Source organism: Saccopteryx bilineata, chromosome 6, assembly GCF_036850765.1.
Source record: "Saccopteryx bilineata isolate mSacBil1 chromosome 6, mSacBil1_pri_phased_curated, whole genome shotgun sequence".
NCBI classification, from domain to species: Eukaryota; Metazoa; Chordata; class Mammalia; order Chiroptera; family Emballonuridae; genus Saccopteryx; species Saccopteryx bilineata.
In genome coordinates, this window is record NC_089495.1 from 13,628,606 (window position 1) to 13,646,098 (window position 17,493).

The window sequence follows — 17,493 nt, forward strand, 5'->3', positions numbered from 1 at the left end:
ATGGTCCTTGGTTCCTGGAATTATAAAGAACATCAGCTAGGAATAATCGATGTCTTTAAATTGCCATTTTATTTTTCCATTGAAGGTTGAAGTAAAATGGAAAGCACTATTTTTGAACTTTGGAAATAAAGAAATCTAAACTTTAAGTGTTTCTGATAGTTCCATCCTGCTGACTTCAATTGCTCAAAAAATGCCAGTAGCTCTAAAATCTTTAATATTAAATATTTTTTCTTTTGAATTAGAAAATATTTTGCTCTTCTCTGGTGAGATGGAATAATATTTTTTAGAATATACTGTATCCCTTTTCATTTGTCTGTAAAGCTAATTTCATTTAAAGAAACGATGCTTACAGGCATTTTTGCACTGTTAATGTTGACAACTTCTTCCTTCTGTCTGCCTTCCTGTCACCTAGAAGCCAGAGCTGAAGGTCAGGTCCACCATAGAGCACACAGATGACAAGATCCTGAGTAAGATAGGGTTAATGTTTTGCCCCATTGTTTCAAATGGCTTGTTAAATACTCAGCTCTTTAGGTGTGCAAGGGCCTATCTGCCCGGTTTATCCTTGTTCATCCTGCTTTTCCCATCAGCCCAGTGGCTGGGTTCCTACTGGGGGGAGGGCTTAAAATTCCCAATCTTATTCTCTAGATTAGAGCAAAATGGGGCATGTTCTCCGAGAGCCGCCCTGCAAGTGCACACATTACACGAGAACTCAACCACATGCCCTTGGTATATCACTGGTACCTGTTGGCACTCCTATTACAGTAACCTACAGGGTAATACGCTTTTTTTGAGAGGAGATGGGGCACTCGATCAAGGAAGGGAAGGTTGCGCTCAACCTTGATGTTGCAGAGGGAGTTAACATTGGGGGGAGGCCTATGAAGGGAGTGACCCCAGGTGTGCAGTGTCTAGAGATAGTAGAGGAGGCCTGTGGGGGAGAAAGAACACACATTCTGTCCCCTCCTCAGTTTTGCCGTAGAGTCAACATTTCACAGTTTATTAAGATCATCTTCCCAAGGCGGATGCTGTGGGAGACAGACAGGGAAGGAGCAGAAACCCCCCCAGGCACTTGGCCCTGGCAGTCAGCTGTGACTCAGGAGCTTGCTGTGGCACCGTGGTCCCTGGGAAGATAATGGAATAGACACACAGGGCTGGCCTCGCTGCCAGAGGGCACCCAGCAGCCCCACGTGGGAATGTGCAGATGAGCTTACACGCCGCAGATTCTCCTGAGCTCTGATTCTGGGTCACCTGCTCCCAGATGTGAAGCCAGGACTCAGGACTGCCGGTGACCCTGTCTGTGCCCCCACATCCCCCACTCCTACCCAGGGACGAGGTGCTCCTCGCAGGGCTCAGTGTGGGCTCAGGAGGTCTCGTATCTCTGTCCTTTGCCTTTCTTATTGGCTCTTTTTGCTAGTTGGATTTGTTGTACTCACTCAAGCTTAAGTTCATGGAACTCGTGGATTGGTGACTATTGAAATTAAACCGGGGAAACCCTCCTTTTCCTCTGAGAGAGGTGTTGGTGTATCTCACACCTGCTTCCTTGCTGTCAATTTGATTTTTCAAGGAAGCATAGGATGTTAAGTCTGCCATATTAGTTTTCTTTGGCTGTATACTGAATTACCACAATCTTCATAGCCTAAAACAACAGCCATTTATTAGCTCACAATTCTGTAGGCCCATAGTCCAGTATGAAATGACTGGGTTCTCTGTTCATTGTGTCACAAAGCTGAAATCAAGATGTTGGCCAGACTGAGTTCTTGTCAAGAGACTCTGGGGAAAAATTCACTTCCAAGTTCATTCAGGTTGTTGGCAGAATTCAGTTCCCTGAGGTTTGGGACTGAAGTCTCTGTGTCTGGCTGTCAGCTGGGGGTTTTCTCAGGTGCTGGAAGCGCTCCCAGACCCCGTCCTGGTGCCCCTCCCTCCGTCAAGCCAGCAACAACACTCTGGATCCTTCTTGTGTCTCCAGCCTCCATGACTTCCTTTTCTGCGACTGGCCTGAGAAATCCTCTGCTTTTAAGGGGATCATGTGATTGGGTACTCCACACAGGTCTTTGCCCTGTTCTGAGGTCAACTGGGCCATATGACATCCTAATTACCGGAATAGAACCCATCATATTCACTGTCCCAGGGATTATGCAACACGTATACACCGGAGAGGGGAGCCCCAGGGGACGAGTAAAAACTTTGGACCGCATTGGCTTACCGTGCTTGTGGTGGTGGTGTTGGTTTTGTTTTCCAAGGTTACAGAAGAGAACGGTGAGCAGATGCCCTGTTACTTTGTCATGGTGAGCTTACAAGACGTTGGAGGAGTTGAAACCAAGAACTGGACAGTCCCCAGAAGGCTCAGTGAGTTTCAGAATTTACACCGGAAACTCAGTGAGGTACGGATACTCCTGGAACACAAGATTCAGAAGTTCTGAGCCAGAAGAGGTGCAAGAGCTCATTTTTAACTTTTTCCCATAAGATAAACAATTACTGTTTTCTCATTTGCTGTTCATACTGGCCAAGTGGCATTTTCAGCCTAATGTTTAGAAACTCAGTCATAGATCCAACTATCTATCCTCATCTTGATTCTTCAGGAAGGGAGTTGTCTGATCTCCATTGGGACTGAGGCCCTGGAGAACCCCCGGCTGGAAGAAGGCTGGGTTCACTGAGTGGTTTCGAAGCTGCCAGTTGTGACCCATTAGTGAGAGTGAAGTCAGCTCTGGTGGCAGCAACAGGACGAGAGTAGACTGTTGGGTTCATCACACAGCACTGGGAGTCAGGGGTCACGGCTGGAAGCAGTGGCTGGAGCTGGGCTGCCACCTGGGCTCCCAGCGTGGCCGCACACTCCTCTGTGGCCTGGGACTCGGCACTCTGCCTCCTGTGCCTCTTCTTCCTCATCAAGGAAATCCACATATCAGTAGCACCTCCCTCACTCGCTCAGACTTGTGAGAATTAGGGGCTAAATGAATACAAAGCATTTAGAAGAGTGTGGCACATAATGAACATCATCGTGTTATTATAATAGAAGAAGTAGCGAGTATTTTCTCGTGCAGCTTTGTTCCAGTGGTATATGTGTGTGGATTATTCATACAGACATGTGCAGTGCCTTGTGGTTGCAACTCAGCATGTATTTCCTGCTGTGGGTTGGTTAAAAGTGTTTGAAAACCTCCAGTCTAGGCCAGATATTCTCTTTGATAGATGGGGGAGACTGATCCAGAGAGTTTAGCTGACTTATAGTGACCAAACCAGGCTTAGAATCTGGGTAGCCTTATTCTTGCACTTGTCTCAGAAATTCCGTCTTCGGTAACCCTCCTCCAGGGGGTAATTGCCCTTGAGCCCAGCAATTAAAAAGCTCTTCACTCACTTCCGCTTCCCCTAGGTCCGTTTTGTCTCTTGCTCAGCACGAACTCATACTGTTTAATCCCTGTGGTCACCTCTCAGAGCTCCCTTTTGCAAATGAAATATGTCTGTTCTGCTAGGGTGACTTTTAAAAATCCTTTAAATAACTAACTTCTGAATGCTATTACTTTTCCAGCTGCTTTTAAAAGGATAGTGGCCGAGACAGAATGCCCTAGTACAGCATTTCTCAAATGGGCTGTGGCCGCTTTGCAGTATGGGAAGCTCAGTTTTAATCTCGATCCTGAAATAGGAACCATCTTACTCCCCAACTCAGGGCTGTTGTCCACACCGCGCGTCCAGCACAGGGTCAGGCACCATGCAGGGTTTAATCCTCAAAGGGAAGTCTTGTTGTTATTTATTACCATATACTATTGTTATTAATGGGTTTATCTCTGCAGTTTGCCATGGAAGGCAATCAGAGAGCTTCAACCCAAGTTAGTCTTGCTTTCCATGTGCTCTTCTGTGGACTTTGGCAATGTTTCCCAGTGCTGTTGCAGACGGGCACATAATCCCGTGAGCGGCGCCCACGCCGCGGGCTGTGCGCCTGCATGTGCCCTCCAGTCCGCGTGTCAGCGCAGCTCGGGGTCGCCGGTCTGGGGACGAGCTCTAGCTTTTTCATCAAACGTCCCATTCCTCTCAATTCTGTGAGCCTGATGATTAGAGCAGGTAGGTTTTTAAGGTCTTAAATTTCAGAACAATGGGTATAGGAGGAACATGTTTGCTTTGTTCTAATTGTAATTCTCAATCTCTTTTTTTAAGATTAAAATGTAATTTCAACACACTAACATTGAACTTTCCTCCCACAGTGTTTCCCTTCTTTAAAAAAAGTCCAGTTGCCTTCTCTCAGCAAGCTGCCTTTCAAATCCATAGATCAGAAGTTTATGGAAAAGTCAAAGAACCAATTAAATAAATTTTTACAGGTAAGCAACTGAAAAGTTTTGGCTATGAGAAGAAAAATCAGTTATTTTCGGGTAAAATGTCATCATCCTAAGAGCTTGCTCGTTTGCTTCCTGTTCTCACAGGCCATGCTAGACCCTCAGAGTAATTTTTATTTTGGATTTAAAGTGTACGATGCACACAGAAAATGCAGATCTCTTGTGTACGCCTTTGTCTGCTTTCACAAACTGAACACGCCCTTGGAACTAGCGCCCAGTCCAAGAAGCAGGGGGTTGCCCGTCCCCCCAGCTTCTGGTCGCTGCACCTCCACCACGGGGACCCACGGCCCACTTCCAGCTATGCAGACCCTTTCAGCTGGTTCTGAATTCTATGTAAATAAATCATACAGTGGCTGACCTTTTCCACTCAATAGCACGTTTATGAGATTCACTGATAGTGCTGTTTTAGTGTAGATCATTAGTTTTCATGTGTACAGACTTATTTTCTTAAATTTTTAAAATTATATTTTTCGCCCTGGCCGGTTGGCTCAGTGGTAGAGCATCGGCCTGGTGTGCAGAAGTCCTGGGTTCGATTCCCAGCCAGGGCACACAGGAGAGGCGCCCATCTGCTTCTCCACCCCTCCCCCTCTCCTTCCTCTCTGTCTCTCTCTTCCCCTCCTGCAGCCGAGGCTCCATTGGAGCAAAGATGGCCCGGGCGCTGGGGATGGCTCCTTGGCCTCTGCCCCAGGTGCTAGAGTGGCTCTGGTCGCAACAGAGCGACGCCCCAGAGGGGCAGAGCATCGCCCCCTGGTGGGCAGAGCATCGCCCCTGGTGGGCGTGCCGGGTGGATCCCGGTCGTGCGCATGCGGGAGTCTGTCTGACTGTCTCTCCCCATTTCCAGCTTCAGAAAAATACCAAAAAAAATAAATAAATAAATAAAATTATATTTTTCAAATTACAGTTTACTTTCAGTATTAATTTTGTGTTGGTTTTGGGTGTGCAGTACAGTGGTTAGCCAGTCCTACATCTTCCAAAGCGCTCCCCTCAGTATTTTCAGTGCTCACCCTGCACCATCCATCCATACACAGCGTTAGTGACTATATTCCCTGTGCTGTCCATTACGTCCTCATGACTGTTCTGTGACTGCCAATCTCTACTTGGTTCCCTCACCTCGTACACCCCCCCCCACCTTTGGCAACATATTCTCCTAATTTCCTCTAAACGCTGTTTCCTTTAGTGTGTTTGTAGAGAATAAGGCCGGACAGAGCTGTGCTGTCCCCATCACAGCCACTCTGGGTTTCCCTTAGCCGGGCCCTCTGTGTGGCTAGTTTGGGGGAGGTGCTCGGACCCCAGACCCCAGGGCCCTCTGTGTGGCTAGTGTGGGGGTGGTGCTCGGAACCCTCACCCCAGGGTCCTGTGTGGCTAGTGTGTGGGGCGGTGCTCGGACCCCGGACCCCACACCCCAGGGCCCTGAGTGTGGCTAGTGTGTGGGGGCGGTGCTCGGACCCCGGACCCCACACCCCAGGGCCCTGAGTGTGGCTAGTGTGTGGGGGCAGTGCTCGGACCCCGGACCCCACACCCCAGGGACCCCACACCCCAGAACCGCAGTGGCTCTCGGGGGCGGGGCTGGAACTTGCCTTCCAGAACACTTGCCCTGTACAGGAGTCACTGGAAGTCCTGAGTCCTGATAATGCGTGCTGCCACATTCTTGCTAAAGGCTGTATTAAAATATAATCATTGCGCCAAAAATATGTTCAGTATTTACATTTTAATACGTTTAAGCCCGAGTTGCCTTGGAACTGTTAGTCTCTGTTTTTCTCTCATATATTTATATCTCTTCGTTTTTCTTTCTAAAATATATATACATCTGTGTGTGTGTGTTTCCCTCCGGAAAGAAAGTTGCACTTCTGAGAAACTTTCCAAGTTTAATTACTGTAGGACTGAGGTAGAGAAGCATTAATGTTAAATGCTCTCGCAGAAGAGAATTTGAAACAGTATGCCGATGCCTGTTCTAGGGAATATTAAACCCACTCAAGCATAGCACCTGATTGAGTCATTCGGATGAATTAAAGATCCTGTTTGTGAAACAGGTACTTGTTACTCACCGTCCAAGCTTCTGAAGTTCCCCGCTGTGCAGGGTCTGGGGTTTCCTCCAGCCTCTGCAGCTGGGGGTCTCAGTGTGTCTGTGGGGTCTTCCCAGCCCTTCCGCTGTGGAGACTGCGCTCCTTCCTGCACTTTGGGAGGTGCCCTGGAGGTGTAGGGAGGACTCATAGGTGCCCTGGTTGGATTATGGGGGGAGGGAGCTGGGTTAGTGAGTGTTCTTGTGCACAGCACCCAGCCTGGCGGGGGCAGGGGTGAGGGCAGGGAGATGGGCAGTTACATCAGAGGAAACAGGAGGCCCAGCTGTCCTTTGTCTTCTAATCAATAGTAAATCCAGAGACAATGCTTTAAATTATTTTTGTTTCCTCAGACTTTACTTGAGAGTGCTATCTAACGAGTCAGCATATGTAGATAGGTTACACAGCAGACGGTGAGTGGGGAGAGCCAGATGCTCATCAGTTGAAAAGCAGCTGTGGTCAGATCCACAGCACCTGCCAGAAAAAAGGATCCCACTGACTGGGTGTTTTTGTGAACGTGTAGATGTGAGGCCTACTAATAATGCAGATGATCAATAGTCTAGCTAATGGTTCTTGGCCATGCCATCACTTATCCCTTCCTCCGTTCATCAGAATCTGTGTAGCCATCTCCCCTCCTCACGCACCCGCTCCCTCCAGTCATCCCCCCATGCAGCGCTGCACCCCGCTGCACCCTGCTGCACCCCACTGCCCAGCATGCCTGGGCTGTTCTCTACGATGCCTCATCCTCCCCTTAACAGTCAGCCGTCTTCCATCGTTGTCTTCAGGCTCCATGTGTGTGGGGGAAGGGTTGGGATAGGAGTCCATTCTCCTACAGCTTCAACACCACAAAATCCCAGTTTCCCTGTTTCTCCGTGTATAAGACGCCCCATGTATAAGACACATCGTAATTTCGGGGCCCAAAACTTGAAAAAAATGTATTACATAAAGTTATTGAACTCAAGTTTTATCCATCATAAAATTCATACAACTCCTCATCCCTGTCAAAACTCCCATCCATTAGCTTGTCTTCATCTGTGTCTGATGACAAATCACTGTCTTCAACAGTGAGCACAAAACAAGCGCAAAAAAGCGGGAAACGCAAGTACAAAACCTACAACCACTGTATAAGACACACCCAGTTATTAGACCCACATTTTTCCAAAATGGCACGTCTTATACATGGGGGAACACGGTATATGTTGCCCCACAGACATAGTCTTTGAGAACATTTCTAACTTTTCATATATCTTTCATTTGGTTATTTCATAATAGAATATAATTTAGGCCAAAAACTTACCATTAACCCTTAATGATGTCTTTATTTACACCGATTGTATTAAGTTTGAGACTTCCCATTAGTTATTGTTTCCTACTGTTTTATAAAAACGTTCGAGTGTAGATTAGCTAAAGGAAGTCACACTAGGGGAGAACATCTCATGCTCCTAACGCAGCGTCACACAGAACCAGACATTTAGTACTCTGAAAAGGGATAAAAGCCATCTACAGATTGTGCTCAGGGGAGGCAGAGTGACACCAACTGCCCACTGCCCCTAACCTCTGCCCACTGCCCCTAACCTCTCGCCCTCCATCTGAGGCGGACCCTGCCATCCGGGGCCAGTCTCCTGAAGGAATCATGAAGCTGGCACCCCCTGGAGTGCTGGTGTTGCCCCTGGGGCCCTGCCCCCAGCCCCCGGAGGTGGCAGCACTGGACACTCTCAGAGGGGCTCATTCCAGGGAGGGTCATAGGGTTTGTCCGCTGTCAGCCCTCCTCTGAACAGATAAAATGTGAGCATCATGGGCCAACTCCTCTGGGACTAGAACTTAACCTCTCCTGCCTCCCCAGTTCCTGTCAGCAGTAGCACCGTGTGCTCCCTAGTGTTCTGTCTCCCCCAAGGGGCTTGCAGCATTTCCCAGGGCTTTGTTCCTAAACTCTGTGTCTTTTCATACTAGACATCTAAACCTTCCTATGGGCCCACTGTTAATTTTACTCTCTCGCCTATCAGTAGCACTTGCTCGGACAAGAACTGGATTTATGTTCTCCCTCTCTCCTAAGGCCAGATAAGTACATAAAGAAGCTTAGGAAGTGTCCAGTTTAAGGGCCAATAGAAACAGTTATGTAATTATGTGACTAAGCACTGCTTGGAAGATGCCGCGGAGACAAAACACCTGCCGGGCAGGTGCCGCCCCACGTGACCACTCAGCGCGCCTGTCTCAGCTGCGGCTAGGAGCCTGCACTAGCTATATAGAGGGGCGCTGGCGCGGGATCCCTGTGCACTGTGCAGATATGCGAGTTGTTAGACACAGACGAGTGGGAATTTCCAAGGCCGTGGGCCCGGGTCTGTAAATTGTGCACAGAGTAAGAATTTTTTGTTGCGCTGAGCAGTGCAGACTAGAGCAGACTCTGTTGTCTGCACAGCGTCTCCTGAAGCAGAATGATTGGGGTGCTCCAGCCCCCGGTTGCCATCATCGAGAACTGCTCTAATATATTTTATTCCAGGGGAAGAGAAGCGGTTTTAGGTTTAGAATTATGATGAAAATAAGTCACCTTCATCGCTTGTGCTTGTGGCTTCCGCCGCGTGGACAGGTCCCGCAGAGGAGTAACGGGTCCCTTTCTCCCACAGAGCCTGCTGTCCGATGAACGGCTGTGTCAGAGTGAAGCCCTTTATGCCTTTTTGAGCCCTTCTCCTGACTACCTCAAGGTTATTGACGTGCAGGGGAAAAAACCCACTTTCTCACTGTCCTCATTTTTGGAAAGACTTCCTCGTGACTTCTTCTCCCATCAGGAGGTGAGCAGTCTAAAGGTTGTGTGTGTTTAGCAGATGTCTTGTTGGAGGCAGTTTGAAGTTACATATTTGTTGAAAGCATGCTACTAATTGAGAAAGGCAGACATCCATTTCAGTTGTTACCGCTGTCATATCTTGGATACCTACTTGTGCTCCCCTGCAAGCCCCTTGGAGGAAGGGAAGGATTGGGAAAGTGTAGGTAAGTGGGCTAGCCCGTCCCGGGGTGGGGGCAGGCGTTCCTTATATTGAGGGGGAGGGGCCTGTATTTGCGGACAGTAAGAAGGACTTTGGAAGGCAGTGTAGGAGGTGGTTCTTTCTGCAGGGGGCTGATGAGCGATTAGGCAAAGAGTAGGAGGGGCAGGTCCTGCAGGTTGAGAAGTGAATTCTCTATTTTGTACTTTTTTAAGTCTTATAAAAGTTTATTTGAGCCGAACTGAAGACAGTTGCTGGGAAGCAAAATCCCAAAGGATTGAGAAACTTCTCGGGAGAATGTCAGTTGGGCAGCTTATTTTATTCATTAGAATCAGGAGGAAAAGTCAGGAGGCTTCCGTGAGCAGCATGGTGGTTAGGGAGGCGGAGAGAGCAAAGCTGGACTCAGAGACAGGATCAACAGTAACGTGGAGCGACATGCTTACACACTGGTGGGTCCAGGATCGTTAACATTACAGCACAGAGAGATGGTACTCGGGAACAAGATAACAGTGTGCCCCGGGGCCAGTGGCTGTGCCTAGAAGGGTCTGGGAAGAAGATGACTTTGACATTTCAAAGATACATTATCTTAGATGTACAAAGACAACAGACAATTTCAAAGTTACTGATTAACCTTGTCAAAGAAACTTCAGGCGAGGACATGGCTGCCAACCGTGACTGGCTTTTAGGTCCATGCAGACCACCTGTGTAGATCCTTTGGTCTTTGGGTCTGTAAGGTCCACCAGGTGGGCCTCCCCTGAGCTTGTCAGGTTTCGTATGTGGCCCTTGTTTTGTCCACAGTGCTTAGGTAATAAAGTCTCTGTAAAAACCCTAAAGCATGGGGTCTGGAGAGCACCAGGCTGATGAACAGGTGGGACTCTGGAGAGGACACGGAGGCTCCACACTCCTTCCCACGAGCTGTTACTTGCATGAAGTGTTAAGCCCACTGACCATAACCAAAAAGCCACCATTACTCAAGCTAAAATTGTAACTCTTGAGTTCACCCTATCAAATCTAGCAGTGGTATGTGGGGGAAGGGATGTGTATGGGTAAATAGAGCCTGCAGACATTTGCAATCTTATATTCAGGACTTCAGGGTTCCCTCCAGAGTGAGATCCTAATTCACATTCAGGCTACTGACACCCCTTGTTTGGCTCTCCAGCAAATTGCACAAGACCGTCTCCAAAATGGCATCTCCTTCATTCATTGCCAAATGCCCCTTAATGAGTTTGAACAGAAGAAGCTGGTGGTGAAAAGGAGCAGCTGGTACTGCATTCTGAGCTGGGGCGGGGGGGGGGGGGAGTAGGGGGGTCCGTGCACAGCACAGAGCACATCACACCAGCGTTCTGGTCTCTGTAAGCCCGCCTCCCTCTGAGCATTCCCCCCCCCCCCCCCCCCACCCTCAAGCCTTACTGGTAGTGTCAACTGTGCTTGGCTAGCTTGCCTCCGTTACCCCCCATTTATTCCTAAACCCCTTGGAGTTTACATTCTGACTCAGTCTCTGTGAAACTTTACTCGAAAGGTGAGTGTCAGAGGCCCAATGCAGGGGCTTCCCCTCAGCCTTCACCTCCCTTGCCTCTTCGCAGTGTTGGTGTTGTGAAGCTGAGCAGTGTTAGGGAACGCCTCCCACCTCCATGACTTCCCAGTCCGTCCTCTGCTTGTCCAGCCCCCCCCCCCCCCAGTCCCCTGTCAGCCCTCGGCTTGGTCCCCCAGCGTTAGCTACCCCTCTGCGGACATTAGTGTGCACTTCCTCGGCCGCCCTCCCATCGCCTGATGCTTGCACCTTGATCACAGCACCTCACCGACTAGTAGAAACAGCGTGTCAGTCTCCCCAGAGAGCGGTGAGCCCCGAAAAACTGGATCCATGTCACACTCGGGCACTAGCGGGCGCCTGGCATAGAGTGAGTTTTGAACTGAAACTCGCTGATATGCAGATCAAGAAATGAGATGAGCTGAAGTACAGCAGAAAAGCTGGAATCAGAGCTTTAAAAATCACTAGATTACTTAAAAATATACATGTTTTTAAAAACTGTTAATTTAAGTTCATTTAAGTTAAAAAGCCATACTTTTTTAAAAATTGAGTTTATTGGGGTGACCTTGCTCCACAAAACCATACCAGTTTCAAGTGGTAACAACTCAACAAAATATCTGCACCCTGCATTGTACTTTTAAAACTCAAAATGGTTAGAAAACTATTTTTTTGTCTGCACATTTGCTCCTTATCAATACAGTGACTGAGGTTTTTCACAGTTAGTTATTCCTCTTTATTGAAAATACGTAGAGATCTGCATGTAGTTCCATTGAAGGATTATTTGAAGGTGAAATATTAGCACATAGTTTGGAATTTACACTTGAAAAAAGAGGGCAAGTCTGCCAACTCTCTTGGATGTGACCTGTGTCCTGTGACTTTTCTGTGCCCCCAGGAAGAGACAGAGGAGGACAGCGACTTGTCAGATTATGGTGACGATGTGGACGGGAGGAAAGATTCCTTGGCTGAACCGTGTTTCATGTTGATTGGGGAGATTTTTGAACTTCGAGGAAGTAAGCCTTTTTGTGATTATTGAGTGGTACTTTCTGGTTAAGTGGTTACACATACACACATTTAATATCCCTCTGTTCCTGAATCAAACGTGTTTATATTCACTTATGCATTCAGCAAATACCCTGAAGGGCCAGCCAGCTGCTGTGGTAGGATCTGAGGGTGCCACCTTCACAGACGTCCTGTCCTCATGGACCTTCGGGGCCTGACCTCCCCTGCACCCTGTCCCTCTGCATACAGAAGGATAGAATGCTTTGCATTTCTTTTTAGGTGACTTAGCATAGTTTCATTGCTTTATCACCAGAAGGTATGAAAGAAGGATTTTTCAGAGCCGAGGAAGAGCCCTGTTGTGACAGCTGAGCTTTGGGTCCTGTTGCTATGACATTGTGGCCAGCGACACAGCTCTGCCTGTTTTGCTTTTCAGCCACCTTTCTTCCCATAGAGGCGTGGTGAGCAGTGCAGGGTGGGGGACTCGGTCCCCCAGGGACCCTTGGCAGTGTCAGAAACACTTCTGGTTGTCACAGCTTGGGGGATGGTGCTACTGGCATCCAGAGGGTGGAAACTTCCTGCAGTGCCCAGGTGAGCCCCTCCAACAAAGACGCATCTGCCCCCAGAGAGAGTAATGCCCAGGTTGAAAAATTATGCCCTAGTCATTCTTGAGGGCGATGTACTTGGAGGAAACGAGCAAACATAGGATCAAAAGACTATTTTGTTACCCACACAAGCGCCTCTCTCCTAAAGCAGTCCGTGGGTGAAAGGTCAAACTATACTCCGTGGTTTAGTCTCGAGTCCTAAATAGGGTCCTGCCCACCCACACCTCCCACAGCCCCCAGCGCAGTGTGTCATGAGACTAGAGTACATAGTCCTATTCGGGGCCTCAGGACCAGCGAGGGATGTGACGGGGCCTGAAGGCCCCACTGACTGCCCCGCGGTGGGAGGAACGAGGCTTTGCAAAGCACAGGAGGCCACCAGCCAGTATCGGGAGCCCTCGGGCTGTCCTGCGCTCTGACCACTCAGATTAGCATCTTTTCCCTGGGGCAAAGGAGGAGGGCTGGGACTTGGTCTTAGGAAGTGGGGCTGTGCACCCCTTAAGGTCACTTAAAGAATTATTAGCAGATGGAGAAACTTCAAGTGCTTTTATAAACTTGAGCATGTCTCTGTGTCTTTTAATCCTCAGTATCTGTGACAGCGCCTGAACCACAGTATGTGACCAATAACATGCTGGCCAGACACGCTGGTGAACGAATGTACGAGACAGTTTTAAGTGCTGGAATTGTTTTGGTCATTGAACTTTCACCTAAGCCAAAGCTTAAACAATCACAAACACTTTGGGAGCGTATGTTTTATTTACAGCTCTTTAGGGGAAACAGAGATATATCAGATGTGGATTCTCAATTCAATGCATTTACCAAAAGGATTCCGAAATTGTAACTCACTTTAAGCAATAGACATAATTAAATTCAAAGTTACAGAGATTTCTATAAAAGGATGTTCATCTGTAGCATAATTTCAATAATGAAAAGTCAGAATTAAGCTATATTTCAGAAGTGGGGGATTGTTAAATTAAGAAATATCCATATGATGGAGTATCACCCAAGTATTAAAGATCCTTTCAGATGAAATAGCTATAGCTGCTGCATATTTTAGACACTGTAAGATACAAACTTCCACTGGGCTCAGCCTAGTCAGAAAACACTCGTCCCCCACCCAGAGCCTGGCTTCCCCAGTGTAGTGCGGCCCATTGAGCTGTGAAGCCTCCCTGTGCCCCAGGCTGGTGGGAGGGGGAAGCACCGTCCTAGCCTTTGTGTGCTCTGCGCGTGCTCACTGAGGCGGGTGCCTGAGTCAGCCTGTCGGGGCAGGAGTTGGGCTCAGAGCCCTGTCTTTGCAATGTGTGTTTCCTCCATCATGGGCCTGCTCAGATCATCTTCAGTTTTGCTGGTGACATTTCAGAGGGTAAAAAATAGAACGTCATTTATAATGAGATGTGATATCTTTGCCATCAGCAGAATCCTAGTGTTGCTGCAGCTGCATCTGTGGCTTTGAACAAATGAGCCCTTGGATGGAGTCACTGGGCTGTTTTGTTTGTGGGGCGGGGGTGGGGGAGAGAGGGACAAGTAGTAGTGCCAGCAGGTGTCAGGGATGGGAGAGAATTGGGAGCACAGTCATTTTCCCTTCCTGCTGTAGGTCAGTGTACAAAAAGGGAGCAGCAGCCGTATCACCTCTTACTAATTTACAGCCAATCACTCAGCTGACAGGCCTTCCTTCTAGAGGTGCCCATGTCCACAGATCCTCTGGGGGTACGCTGCCTCTCTCCTGCGCTGGAAAGGCAGGGAGAGGTGATCAGCATTGACAGCCAGGCTCCCCGGTCTAAATGCTAGCTCAGATGAGGAGGTCGAGGTGCTGGTAGTGTGCCCTGACTACCGTCAGAAATGCAGGGTGCTTTTCGCTCATCTGCTTCTCCAACCTTCCCCCCTCCCTTCTTTCTGTCTCTCTCGTCCCCTCCTGCAGCCAAGGCTCCACTGGAGCAAAATTGGCCAGGGTGCTGAAGATGGCTCCATGGCCTCCACCTGAGGCGCTAGAATGGCTCTGGTTGCCATGGAGCAACACCCCAGATGGGCAGAGCATCGCCCCCTGGTGGGCATGCCAGGTGGATCCTGGTCAGGCACATGCAGGAGTCTGTCTGTCTGCCTCCCTGCTTCTCACTTCGGAAAAATAAAAAAAAATTCAGGGTGCTTTAAGGCATGGTTCTGACTCCTAGACTTGAATCTTAATTGAAGGGTTAACAACATGACTTGAAGCAGTCATTTAGATCCATTTAAAAACTTAGAAATGACCTTGGAATGTCTGAAGTCCGGTACCAAGTCTGCTGCGGGCGCCTGTTTGCGTGGCTCCCCTTGCACAGCGGGGTGTGTGAATTTACTCCTGTTGGGCCTTCTTGCTGGTGCAGTAGCCTGAACCTGTGACTTGTAGAGGCACGTCTGAATTTCTCGTTTGCTCATATGGCGGTAGCTACACATTTCAAGGTGAAAGTGGAAATGGAGAATTTGGTTTAGATTCCAATTCGCTCAAATACCCTCACAGCGTTTCCTTGTGTTCTTTGCGTTTATATTCATAGTCTGTACATATAGAAATGTGTCTCCACGTTAATGAAAGTTCAGATTTGTAGAACCCTTCCCCCACGCTCTTCCACACGAAATACTGACAAGACCCCCAGAGCAAGGAAAGCTCATGGAGCGAGGGTTTGCAGAGCACAGAGGCCACCACCCGGTACTGGGAGCCCTTTTCCACATGGGGAAACTGAGCTCAGAGAAGGCTACGGTGACGTGTGCCCCGCGGTGCAGGCAGGGAGAGCGCCGAGTGCCCGTCAGTCAGGACCCTGGCGCTCCCCACGAAGCCACCATCAGATATACAGAAGTAGCTGATGCTCCACAAACTGCTCCTCAAATGCAAGCAGTTAGACCCGTCAGTGCATTAATATTTCAAAACATTTGTCAACATTTGACTACACGTGTTTCTCATTCACAGAAGTGTGTTAGAACATTGGGCCGCAAGCCAGACAGAAATCTGTCTGCTGGGGGAAAACAGACCTGTTGTCAGGAGCCCAGGGAGAGATGAAGTGAAGCGTTCCTCCCACTTGTTAGCTCAGCTGTTGTCCAGGCACTGAAAAGCTGTAAAAACTCATAGGTTTCATCTGAGCGGTTGCTAAGCAGAAAAAGAGAAGCTTAGTAAGAAGAATTTTCCTGGGCAGAGGTTTGCCCACCTAAACCCCAATTCTGCAGGTGTCAAAGCCCCAGCTTGGGTGTCAGGACTCAGACTGGGTTAAGTGACAAAGCGTATGCTTTGTGCAGCTAAGAAAATGTCATAATTGTGGTATCCTGTGATAATACTTTACCTCTGACTTGTATTTTAGTGTTTAAATGGGTGAGAAGAACATTAATTGCTCTCGTTCAAGTCACTTTTGGAAGAACCATCAACAAGTGAGTTGCACGAAATTAATGTTTGAATTCTTGCCTACTCTTTGCCTTAATAGTCAAATTACTGTGGTATAGTCGCCAGTGATCTTGCTAACCGAAGGTATTTTATTTTCTCCTTTTGTTTCTGATACAATTAGAAGATCATGTAGGGAAGTGGATTTCCGAAAGAATCTCTCCCACAGAATGCATGGTGAGCTCGGTGGTAGAAGCTCGAGCCAGCAGCTCCGGCATTCTGGCTGACGAGATTCGGTCCCAAAGATCTCTTTGATCATGTCGACTGGTCTGAGTATCTTGGGCAGTGTTCTTGTGTCACATGATGGGAGTCAGGTTAAGGCTGAGACTCGAAGCCAAAATGAAAGTGGGCTGAGCCTCACGTGGCAGGTCTGCGGTTTGAGGGAAATGCAAATCATTTTTTCTTCTAGAGTTGGTTAACATCAACATGGTAACTCCTCCTGCTGGTTAGTATCTGAGTCTCCATCAGGGGTGTGTGTGTGTGTCCTATAACACCATCATAGGCCATGTGGGTATTGTAATATTACATACTCCATATCCATAAAAGTCTGACTACGTGCCCAGTATTCTTCCAGAGATAAACATTATGGCTTTCTTGCTAAAAAAAAAAAAAAAGAAGAAGAAAATAAAATCATTTTTTTATACAGAAACTATGTTTTAAGATGAAAATCAGGTTTTTCCAACTGAAAGACTAATTTAGTTGTCAAACATATGATTTATCATATAAATCATAAATTTTTATGGAAAACATAAAGAACATATTATCTTTTATTCATTTGCAAATAAAATATATTTTCCTTATGGTCATAAAAGTTTACCTCTATTTTACTTCTAATATTTTTTAAGACTTGTATTGGTGATCTTTTCAGTTCCTGTCCCAGGCTTCTGTTTTAAGGAGAAAAATGGCCTGTTTAGTGTATAGTTTCAGTCTAAGTCAAATCTCTTAACCTTTGCATTGATAGGTGTTGGATAAAGAAATTTCCAAAATGACCCTATTTTTCTTGGTACTCCAGACTTGCTGATATATTTGCCTTTTCAGTTTCAGCAAATCATTCATGCTTTTCTTGCTCCTGTCTATAATCCTGGCCCGGGATGGTCGCAGGAGCAGCTGCAGGTGGTCAGTGTGAACACACTGGCAGCTGTTCTCTGGGCTGGAGAAGGGGCACCGTGGGGAGTTCCCAGGCTGCCCCGCGCAGCCCCACCCCCGCCCTTAGCGTGTCTGCCTTTAGCTGATGACGTCCCGTAAACGTACGCAGCAGCATGTGCTTCGTGCCGGCTCTGATTCCATACACCAGAATTACTTCAGAGCCTTCTATGCTTCTGGCAAATAGAAAGTCAGACCTAAAGTGATAGGAAATACTCAGGTGATGGCCTTTCAGAAGAGTCCCTCGCCTAATTTTACGTGGTAAATTGAAATGTTCTTGCTTCATTTCTTTGTGTAGTACCCGTGAGTAACCCGAAGAAAGAGGACAGAAGAAACAAGATATCCCCCTCTTTATGGAGATTTCTCTTGGGCAGGTCGGCAGGGTCTCTTAAATCAGAAGTCCTCTTAAATTAATAAAATTGTTTTTATTAGATAGGAATTGCAATTTAAGTTCTAAGCAATATAGGGAAGTGTGTTAG

At 47.7% G+C, this 17,493-nt stretch overlaps 1 protein-coding gene across 1 annotated transcript in view; it reads left to right on the forward strand.

The window, feature by feature from the left end:
* SNX25 (sorting nexin 25) overlaps window positions 1–17,493 on the forward strand; it is a 98,781-nt gene that overhangs the window by 77,254 nt on the left and 4,034 nt on the right. The window contains exons 12-16 of the mRNA XM_066235142.1: window positions 2,238–2,378; window positions 4,188–4,301; window positions 8,995–9,159; window positions 11,769–11,886; window positions 15,795–15,861. Of these exons, the coding sequence (XP_066091239.1) occupies window positions 2,238–2,378; window positions 4,188–4,301; window positions 8,995–9,159; window positions 11,769–11,886; window positions 15,795–15,861 (605 nt within the window). The remainder of the gene's footprint in view (window positions 1–2,237; window positions 2,379–4,187; window positions 4,302–8,994; window positions 9,160–11,768; window positions 11,887–15,794; window positions 15,862–17,493) is intronic.